General features: G+C 37.5%; 2 protein-coding genes across 2 annotated transcripts; one reads left to right on the top strand and one right to left on the bottom strand.

Moving 5' to 3' along the window:
- The first annotated feature begins 4,246 nt into the window (after window positions 1-4,246).
- Window positions 4,247-7,846, top strand: LOC145642255 (uncharacterized). The gene is made up of 3 exons (XM_081693376.1): window positions 4,247-4,383; window positions 4,856-7,318; window positions 7,710-7,846. Exon 2 carries the CDS (start codon window positions 4,969-4,971, stop codon window positions 7,219-7,221), a length of 2,253 nt encoding a protein of 750 aa, XP_081549502.1. The 5' UTR covers window positions 4,247-4,383; window positions 4,856-4,968; the 3' UTR covers window positions 7,222-7,318; window positions 7,710-7,846.
- On the bottom strand, window positions 7,670-10,593 carry LOC145642265 (HIPL1 protein-like). The gene is made up of 7 exons (XM_081693388.1): window positions 10,460-10,593; window positions 10,204-10,361; window positions 9,184-10,005; window positions 8,881-9,097; window positions 8,606-8,784; window positions 8,289-8,524; window positions 7,670-8,196 (listed from the first exon to the last, which is right to left on the bottom strand). The coding sequence occupies exons 1-7, from the start codon at window positions 10,545-10,547 to the stop codon at window positions 7,794-7,796; spliced, it is 2,103 nt and encodes a 700-aa protein (XP_081549514.1). The 5' UTR covers window positions 10,548-10,593; the 3' UTR covers window positions 7,670-7,793.
- Window positions 10,594-10,935: the final 342 nt, after the last annotated feature.

Below are 10,935 nucleotides of genomic sequence, written 5' to 3' on the forward strand. Positions count from 1 at the left end.
GGTGTCTACAGCAGAATCTTCTATCAGCTTCTGGCCACACATTGTCTAAGGCTAACTCCACTCCCTGAAACAATGATGAACAAGATTAGTATTCTCCAATAAACAATCAAAGGTTACATAACAACTATAAAAACTCAATTCACACTTAAGCACTTGCCTTTTGCCTATCAGATATGATTGTCCAATGCTCCCTTGAGGATTCCTTGACAATTTTCAGCAAATGCCAGAAGAAATAACTCCATGACTCCTTGTCTTCTTGGCTCACTATAGCATAGGCTATGGGAGATATCTCATTATTGGCATCTATTCCCACAGCGGAAAGCAGAATTCCCCCATAATTACCTTTTAGGTGTGTTCCATCTACACCAATCAAAGGTCTAACTCCTCTGAGAAGTCCTTTCCACTGTCTAGAGAAGGAAATGAAGATACTTGTGAACTGCAGCTGCTTAGGCAGGGACTCAGTTTCTTGTCATGCACAAAATGCTAAACTTTCTGGGTTAGTCTCAATGCACATTTTAGCATACATAGGCAACAATGAGTATGACTCATCATGGCCTCCAAAGAGCTGCTCAATTACATAACTCTTTAACCTATACAAAGTAGACTGTCTCATGTAGATGCCATATCTTTGGAATAGAAGTTCATTTAAAGCTTTCCCAGGAATGTCTGGGTTAGCTCTGATGTCTTCCATAACTTTCTGGGAAGCCCACTTAACATTGCATATGGGGTTGTATGTTTCTAAACTTCTGCAAGTGTGTACATTGGGACAAATCTTCTTAATTGCCCAAGTTCTACCATCTGAAAGCCTGCTTGCATGCAACCTCCTCCAGTCACAACACTGAGATTGGCACACTGCTGTATACCTCTTGTTGTCAGCATACTCCACATTGATTGCAAATCTCTCTTGTACAGCAAAGTCCTTAAGAGTATCCTTAAAGTGTGCCTTATCAGTGAAAATCATCCATGGCCTTAGTATTATCTTCCCAAAATCAGCATCCTCATACATTTCTCCATTCTTGTAAAGTCTCTTAAAGTAATCCTCATCATCTTCATCATCTAAAAAGTCAAACCATTTCCCAGGTTTCCAGTTATCCTTGATTTCCAGTTATCCTTGATTTTAGGAATCCTTTGAAGCTGCACCAATTCATCTGCAGGCACATCACCCTTTGGTGCTACTTCTCCTTCACTGTCTTCTTCTGAATCACTCTGAACAACAAAGGCCATTTTTCTTCTCACCTTTAAACCAGAACTAGGGCCCACCTCCTGACCCTCAGTAACACCCAAACTATTGTCTCCCTCCTGACTTCCATGCATACCAGATGAATCACTCTGAACAACAAAGTCCATCTTTCTTCTCCCCTTGAAACCATAACTAGGGTCCTCAACTTCTGTCTCATTCACACCAACTCTAAGTCCCTCCACCTGACTAGAATCCAAATCAGAACCTTCACCAAGCATTCTTGTCTCAGTGACAGTACTGCCAACCCTTACCCCCTTCCTATATGCTATGGTTCTAGGAAGTTTTTTTGCAAAAACAGAGCTATGAGATGAATTAATCAATGGTTCAACACTAGGAGCAGCTGTGTCAGTGACTGGAATAGGTGAAAATCTAGGGCTCCTTCTCAAAGTTAATGTCTTGAACACAGTATTAGGTGACCTAGGAGATGGTGGTTGCATTGGGGTTGATTTGGTGGCAGCACTCTTCTTAATCTTTGTATCCTTAGCCTTAGTCTTCTTTGACTTCTCTATCCTCTCCATAGTCTTCTCAAACTCAACTATACCCTTGGTATACTCAGCAGCAGATTGAGTATCATTTCTTTCATCTTGGGGGGAATCATAGCCCTCATTATACCAAGGTGGAGAGGACTCATTATTTAGGGATATATCTTCAAGGGAAGGCTGATCTGTTTGGGTTGTTTCATTCTGAGTGGGTTGATTTGTTTGTTCTGTTTCAATCTGAGGAGTAAGATCATTTGGTCGTGCAGTTTGGGAAAGATCAGCAACATGAGGAGGTACAGTTTGGGAAGGTGCAGCAAATTGTTGTGCAGATTTGGATTTGTTCCTTAGCCTATTGGTCATTCTATTCAAGGCACTTGGTTTCTTGCCAAAACCTACCCAAATGTGATACATCTCACACTCACCTAGGGTATGAATCATCTTAAAAAGATCAGCATCATCTAGTAAAGGGTGAATCTTTTCATTGTAACCATAACCAAAGGTAGGGTTGATTATAGGGAACTCAGTGTCTACTGCAGCAGTGTCCTCAAAATCCATAACCAAATCCATCAAATTACATCTATCTAAGTCAACATCAAGATCAACATGTTTATCTAAGTAATGAAACCTTAACACCACATCACCCATTCTGCAAAAGAAGGTAAACAATATACACACTTACAACATGCAAATAAATTCCAAATCAGCTATACAACAATCTAAAACATGCAAATAAATCCCAATTCAGGTATCCAACAATCAATGAAATATGCAAATAAATTCCAATTCAGGTATCATACAATCAATGAAACAGGATCATGCCATTTCATCCAAATTAAATCCATAATCTACATAAATAATTGAACACACATAATCACGCACCTAATAACATGAAAGAACCCTAAAATCGCACAAATATACAACATTTAAATCATGAATTAAACCTCAAAACGCATAGAAAAACAGAACATCAAACAATTGCACCAAATCATGCATTAATGAACAGCAGTAGTGCTAAAGTACCTGAATTATGCAAGATTATCCTCTAATGGCTTTGTAGACCAACGAAATTAGCGAATTTCCCTTGCAAAACCCTAGGATTACTTGGTGAATTCAATAGAGAGCAGAGGAGAGAGAGATGAAATTTGAAAGTTGAGTTTGGTTTGTGTCAAATCGACATAAATGGAAGGGGAAGGGGTTTAATTATGGGTGATGGAGGGAAGGATTAAAAGGGGGCATATTAGTCTTTTCCAACTTTAGTAACCTAATCTCAGCTTTTAACCTAGAATTACTAAGTTATTAACGGTTTATTAACAGACTAATCACGGTTGTTAAGAAGTCATAAACTGGGGTGTACCACCAGGAAGTAAAAAAAAAAAAATGTGGTACCGCTGGGAAAAGTCAAAACCTGAGTGGTACCAATAGGAATTTCCCAAAAAAAAAATGAAATTAATATACAATATGAAAATTTGGTGTATCACTTTGAAGGATGGCTTTTTCTAAGCAAAAAGTTGAAATTTAATTTTTTTTTTTTTTGAAGGAAGTACTCCCTAGAAGGTTGATATCAATATGAATGTGTAATGAGATGTTATTTACAAAACAAAAAAAAAATAAAAACAAAAAAAAAAGGTAGTTTTTTGGGTAATATATAATGATTTTTTAAGAAGTGTTTTGATAATTAAAATTACATTTACGCTCAATTTTTATATTTATAGATTAGGGCCCAATTTAAAGATTAGAAAAGGGCCTCCGAAATGTATGGGACGGCCCTGCGTATTCATTATACATTTCATAAGCTTTCTTCTTCAAATTTAAATTACTAAATTAGACTTACTTGTTTCTTCAAAAATAATAACCTTCTTCATTAAAATTTTCGCCCTCTTTGTCAGAATAAAATCGCCCTCTTTGATCAGTTTTCTTGTAGCGAAGAGAGAGAAAATTGAAAAAATAATAGGAGAGAGAAAATTTTTATGCAGTGGCTTGAATAAAAAGTAAAAATGAAAAGAAGAGAATTAAAAAAAAAAATGCCAAGGGGCAAAGTAAAAACGACTCTATTAGATGGGGGTGTAGGGAAAGTTGCATAAACTAGAGAGTCTTACGAAATATTTCTACTCCCTTCGTGTTTTAATAAGTGTTACACTTATCAAATACAGTCGTGTTTTAATAAGTGTTTTATTTCATTTTTGACAAAAAACTATATCTAAATACTTATCTATCTCTTCTCATGGCCCTCACCCAAACCCACGACTATTTTTTTTTTTATTTCTTTCCTATCACATTCATTAATTTTCAATAAACTATTAAACCCACTATATATCTGTTACAATTCTATAATGCTTCAACTAACCCACTTAACTCATATTTTAATCAAGTCAATAAAATTGTCTAAAACTATATACCGATCAAAGTGTAACACTTATTAAAAGACGGACAAAATAGTAAGAGTGACCATTTTAGTGTACTTTGGCCCAAATAGAAAACTATAAAGGTTAAAAGCCCAAAACGCATAACTCCAATTCTAGTTTTCTACCCGCCTTTCTTTTTCTTAAGCAGCAGCGCAATTTCTCCGTCGTCTTCCTCCCACCATATCACTCCAACTTTCTCTCTCTTCCCCACTCATAATTCCCTGTTAATCTGGAATGTCTTCATTGTTTCTTCGCAGCTAAGGTAAACACTCTCATTCTTCTCTCTTCAAAATTTCTCTAATATCATCTTTTTAATGTTTTTTCATACTCTGAAATAGTAGAGAAAAATTGCATTTGAATGAATGTGAAACAATGAGAACAATGCTCTTTGGTATTATTAATTGAATCTTATGCATTATCAATGATTTCCCATTTCACATTGGTTTAAATTGCTGTTTTATGCTTGTAGTTCTGGGTTAACTAGTAATCAAATTTGTTAATGGTCACCAACTGTTTGATGAAATGCCCAAGTGAAAATGTAGTATTATTTTTAAGGGGATTTTTGGCTTTATTTATTAGAATGAATTCTTGTTCTCGATATGTCCTGAAATTGAAGTTTAATTGGGGCGATATATTGTTTCCTAGTTTAAATCACTTGTAACAGAAGGCAACTATTATATGTAATTAAGAATCATATGGTGATTATGATTATAACTCTTGTTTATGGTCTGCAGGCAATGGGCTCATATTAATGCCTTATCAACTTGAGAAATCTACATGGACCTGTGTTTCTGTTTCGTTAACCATATCTTTTCGGAATCCACTTTGATGGGTTTCTCTCACAGAAATGAATATTGGTGTCATCTCCTTAATCAATGGTTGTTCTAAACTCATACCCCAGAGTTTACACTTGGGTCGGTTTCTGCTTATCCCATTTAAGGACAGATATTTGGGAGAAAAGCACAGCACTTTTTACTCTACTGATGCAAGAGCATTTCCGGATTACTCACCCAGAAAGCCAACAATCAGAGACTCTGAACTTGTGCAGAATATTTCAAGTACCATAAAGCAACGGCGTTTTGAGACGTTAAGGCATGCTCTTAGACCCTTCGAGTCAAAATTCAAGCCTGACCATCTCATTTGGGTTCTAATGAACATCAAGAATGATACTGAGCTGGTATATAACTTCTATGAATGGGCATGTCTTCATAGAGAACCATCATTGGAACTTCGGAGTATTGTCATACATATTGCTGTTGCTTCAAAAGATTTGAACATAGTTCACAGTCTTATATATGATTTCTGGTCTAAGCCATATATTGATGTTGCCTATTCTTTTTCTAGTTTTGTTGAAAAATTGATCTACACTTACAAGGATTGGGGTTCAAATCCATGTGTATTTGATTTATTCTTTGAGGTGCTTGTTCAAGTTGGGTATTTGATAGAGGCAAGGAGACTTTTTGGAAGGATGTTGAATTTTGGTTTGGTGATCTCTGCTGAATCCTGTCAATTGCTTCTTGCTAATCTTTCCAGCCAATCAGACAAGAAAAGGGACACTTTTGAGGTTTTTCAGGAGTTCCTTGAAGCAGGAATTTGTTGGGATACTGGTTCATATAACATAATATTACACATTCTTTGTCAGTTAGGGAAAATTAGAGAAGCGCACCATCTACTGCTGCAGATGGAGTTAAGAGGCTGTCCGCTTGATGTTGTGAGTTATAGTATTGTCATTAATGGATACTGTCATGTTGGTGAATTAGATAAGGTGATGAGGCTGGTTAATGAAATGAGAATGAAGGGATTGAAGCCAAATGCATTTACATTTAATAGCATTATTGTTCTTATGTGCAAGTATAGTAAGGTAGCAGATGCAGAAAGGGTTCTGAGAGAAATGATTGCTCTTAATATACCGCCAGATAATGTAGTTTACACGACAATTATTGATGGTTTTTGTAAGTCCGGTAATATTAGTTCCGCTATCAAGCTTTTCAAGGAAATGCAAAGAGTGAAAATCATCCCTGATATTATTGCATATTCAACTATTATATGTGGGCTTTGTCAAAGTGGAAACATGAAAGAAGCAGAGAAGCTCTTCCATGAAATGCTTAACAGTGGATTAGCACCAGATGAAATCACTTATACAACACTTGTAGATGGTTATTGCAAGGCTGGTAAGCTGAAAGAAGCCTTTTTTTGGCACAATGAGATGGTTGAGAAGGGGGTGACCCCTAATGTTGTCACATATACTGCCCTTGCAGATGGCCTATGTAAACAAGGAGAGGTAGATACAGCAAATGAACTTTTGCATGAAATGTCTGCCAAGGGTCTACAACTTAACCAGTGCACATATAATGTACTCATTAATGGTCTCTGTAAAACAGGAAATATAAATCAAGCAATAAAACTGATGGAAGACATGGAGGTGACTGGATGTCATCCTGATACCATCACTTATACTACTTTGATGGATGCTCACTGTAAGTCGGGAGAAATTTCTAAGGCACATGAGCTTCTGAGGAGAATGCTGGATCGAGGACATCAGCCTACTGTTGTTACATTTAATGTGTTGATGAATGGGTTCTGCACGTCAGGGATGTTGGAAGATGGTGAAAGGCTGCTAAAATGGATGTTGGAGAAGGGAATAATGCCAAATGCCACAACCTATAATTCTCTTATGAAGCAGTATAGCATTAGAAGCAACATGCATAGCACAACTAAAATTTACAGGGAGATGTGTGCTTTTAATGTAATGCCAGACAACAACACTTATAATATATTAATCAAGGGGCACAGTAAAGCAAGGAATATGAAAGAAGCGTGGTATTTGCACAAGGAAATGGTTGCAAAAGGGTTTGATCTCACTGACAGCGCTTATAATGCTTTTATCAAGGGGCTTCTTAAAAAGAAAAAGTATGGGGAAGCAAAGGTACTCTTTGATGAGATGAGGAGAAAAGGGTTCATAGCGAATCAAGAAATATTATACTTTTTTCTGGACAAGAACTTCGATGAAGAGAACCTTGAAAATGCTATTGAGATTTGTGATGAAGTTATAGAGAGATTTGTTATTGATAAGGTCAATGAAGATAATGATACTAGATGAGTAATTAGATTTTTGTGAGCGTGCATATAAACATCCCATGACAACATTCTCCAGGCCTTAGTTCTTGCTACCAGCTGCCATGGACTGGAAGGCAAAGGTAAAATATATGTTATATTGATGATGTTAGGAGTTTCAAGATTTTCATATTCACGGGCTTTTTTTAATTATGAGACTTTTTTGGCTTTGATCTAGAACTCTAGAAGTGTGATAATGATTATATTTTGTTGTACTTGTATAATTAAATGTTTTCATAGCTACTGTTTTCAAGTAACTGCAGAATTAGGGACTAGTGGCGTTATATACTGTCTAGCATCATCCCCATTCCCAACAATGTTCTGCTGTTTGAATGGTGCAATTATTCTGTTGGCTGCTTGTTATCTTTCAAATATTCAGTAGAAGTTCACAGCTTAGCGGTGAGCTGCTGTTATCTGTTTTTTGGTGGACTTCATTTAGATTTGTCAAAATAATTTTTTTTTCAATTCTTTCAGATACAAAGAACTTTATCTATACGACTATCCTAGTTGAAACTGAATGAAACACTGCTCATAATGATAAATGCGGCTTCAGTTGTGTCAGTTATACAAATGCTCTAAAATCAGGAAACAGAGAAGAAAGGGGAGCCAATTTCCAAGAGGTGCAATAAAATGAGCTCTACTTGAAGGGGATGATGGACTTGGAGTTGGACCAGTGGCAGGCCTTGCAATCTCCTTTGAGCAAGCATAGTCGCAACGGCTTGGGCGAACAACTCTATAAACCCCAGTGCTGGCTAGAATGAGGACATCTTTCCTGTTGTCCTGTGCGAATGAATATATGTATCCCAGAGCTGGCAGTGTAGTTCCTGGAGCAGTGCTGCACTGAAGAGGTGAATCTTTGGCACAACTAAATGGCATTGCTGCTGTGCTAAAATTCCCACTATTTTCTGGATTCTCGGTAGCTGCCCATATATTGCTTGCATATAAATCCCCATACAGGTACCTGAATCATCCAACAATTGTGACTCAGTGAGCATGATTATAGCATTTTTATTTTATTTGTTAGTGATGGCTGCTCATTAAGTGTTTACTCACCAGCCAGACATGCATGGATCAGTCTCAGAGCGATAGAAAAACCCGCCAGACATTGCAGCTGATCCAGTTTTCTTGTTGATTTGTGAATGAGTGTAACCTGCTACTGGCAAAATCAGATTTTGGGTAGCTGACGAATTTTTTGTTTCATTTCCAGAACTATAAGGAATGGGGCCCTCATATATACTCCATCCATAGTTTCCACCTTTGGTAATTAAATCAATCTCTTCATATTGATCCTGCCATATGAGTGGTATGTTGTTAATTAGAGTGGAGTGCTTATACATCAAGTTTAGTGTTTTTCAAGCTATAATTTGAACCTGGCCGACATCTCCACAGACAAAGTAGGAAGGCCTATCTGCATCAAAGCTGCAGCGCCAGGGATTCCTGAGCCCCATAGCCCAGATTTCTGGTGCTGAATTCTTGTCTCCTGAATATGGATTGTCCTGTGGTATGGAATAGTTACCCCAGAGACCAAGGTCATCTATTTGTTTTTCACCTGTACATCAGAAGATAGTGGCCTGAGAACTTTCTCATCTTTATATGAAGAAGTAACATAAGACACTTATGGTCTTAAAATGTTGAAGATGCTTACTTGGAATTTTATCTATGTCAAGTCTTAGAATCTTCCCTAGTATGGATTTCTTGTTCTGAGAAAAGTGATAGGGATCACCTCTTCCTCCACCATCTCCCATCATGACATACATGTACCCATCTTCTGGTCCAAATAGAATTTGGCCTCCATGATTGTTTGTGAATGGCAAACCCATTGTGAAAATCCTCCGTACTTCTGTTGGTTGGCCACTTTGCATCTGTGAAGGAAAAACTATCATTGACAGGAAATAAAACCGCAGAAACTGGTTGGATTGAATACTCAAATGATCGTAGAGATAATTACCGATGAAGGGTTTGATGAAGATCCATTTGCTGTGTATTCTGCAATAACGCTTTGATATTGACAAGGTGTAGAGCTACCTGAAGTGTTAAATTTGGATGGGTCACAATCAACATCAGAGTTACATGCACACCTTCCAGCACATTCGGGTGACTTTAGCCGATCACAGTTGTAGGAAGCAAAGAAGCGTCCATTATGAGCAAAATCTGGGTGGAATGCCATTCCTAGCATTCCAAATATAGTGTCAAAGAGAACTTGATCGGTTAAATCCACGAATGGGTCTGATTCGTCAAGGTCTAACTTTTCTACAGAGTCTTGCTCAGGAATTGTTGCCAGCCAGATTTTTCCAGGCAGATTAGAAAAGAAGGCACGATTAGATCCGTCAGGGTGAGGAGCCATACTGATATAACTTCCAGCGTCAATCTTCTCTAAACATAGCCCTTTTGGAGGAACATCAGTCTCTGAACTGTTATTGTTTAGTTTGACAGGCTCGCCAGCAAAGCACACAGAATCATTGTCTGGAGAAGCGCCAAAAACATCACAAAATGTTTTTTCCGACTGCCAAAGATCAGCCAGTGTAGATAAGTTTGATGCAATTGGTGCTGGTCCTTTTGCTCCGCCTTGTAACGAAGGTGCAAAGGGTGATTTCAAGATAGATATATCCTTGCATGTGTTCCATACAGTTGAACAGAAGCTGCTTGTTGATTGCTTTGATGAATGTGATTTTCCTGAATCAGTTGAGTTGCAAAGACCTGGAACTGGTTTCTGCTGCTTCTGGTTCCCTGCTTTGGCCTTGAAAAGCTCTGCTGCAAAGGGATCACATGTCTGCAAATGACCAAAAACATTGATTTTCGACGGCTTTTAGCTGAACTTCCTCTTAGGCATAAGTGACAGCATTTTTATGCAAATACTACCATGTAAAGTTATAGATTTGTTTGGTAAACAAGAAATTTTGTATTGCTACAAATTCATTTTCTTATACTATTTTTATTATTATTATTTTAAATGGCTTTGAGAGCTTACAGCGCACAGAATTGATTTCAGAAGTGAAGCGCAGGAAGTATCAGAGATATTCATAGCTTCAAATTGTTTCTGCAGCTGAAGGTCTTTGGTTGAATCACAGCATGCAGTTCCATTGTAAGGACAGAATTCCAAAGGTGTCTTTAATTTTGCGGGTGCCCCTGTTTCAATAAGAAAAATTCAAGATTTCTGCAATCAAAACGAAGATACGCACTCGCGCACATACACACATATACAGGAGGAGAGTGAAAAGGCTTACTGAAGTCTGTACACAAGGGGAGTGAATAGGAATGTTGAGAGAGAAGCAGACAATGAAAGAGAAGCAAAATGACAGCAAAACCAGCCATTTTTTCAGAGTGTATTGCAGCTGATAGCGGCTCTTGACTTTTGCGATTTGTGTCTCTGCAAAGTGAACTCAACTGGTTGAGAAAGTTTCAATTATAAAGGTCAGATTTGAGTGTTAAATTCACAGGTTTCCCAAATCTTTTTGACATTTTCCTTTGACAAATATCACGTTGTAAGCTATGGCCCTTTATTATGGATAGGGAATTAGGGATAATGTCATTAATTCATATTTATTGACCCACCCTGGTTTATTGATGTTACTAAGTCTGCTAACTGCTATGTCTATGGTTTATTACGTTTGTATCCCAATTATTCCTTCTTCATTGCACTATATTACTGCGCAGCGCTCTTTGTACGCATGTAATTATAGTCACATATTCTATTTTAAGT

The sequence above is a fragment of the Chenopodium album genome, chromosome 1 (genome assembly GCF_948465745.1).
Source record: "Chenopodium album chromosome 1, dcCheAlbu1.1, whole genome shotgun sequence".
NCBI lineage: Eukaryota > Viridiplantae > Streptophyta > Magnoliopsida > Caryophyllales > Amaranthaceae > Chenopodium > Chenopodium album.

Bases quoted from the DNA above. Each gene is read 5' to 3' on its own strand.
- LOC145642255 (XM_081693376.1), top strand. From the start codon at position 4,969: ATGAATATTGGTGTCATCTCCTTAATCAATGGTTGTTCTAAACTCATA.
- LOC145642265 (XM_081693388.1), bottom strand. From the start codon at position 10,547: ATGGCTGGTTTTGCTGTCATTTTGCTTCTCTTTCATTGTCTGCTTCTC. The intron at 10,006-10,203 runs GTAAGCTCTCAA...GGTCATTTGCAG, and splicing joins TGAAATCAATTCTGTGCGCT to ACATGTGATCCCTTTGCAGC. The intron at 8,525-8,605 runs GTTCAAATTATA...CTCATATGGCAG, and splicing joins TCTGTGGAGATGTCGGCCAG to GATCAATATGAAGAGATTGA.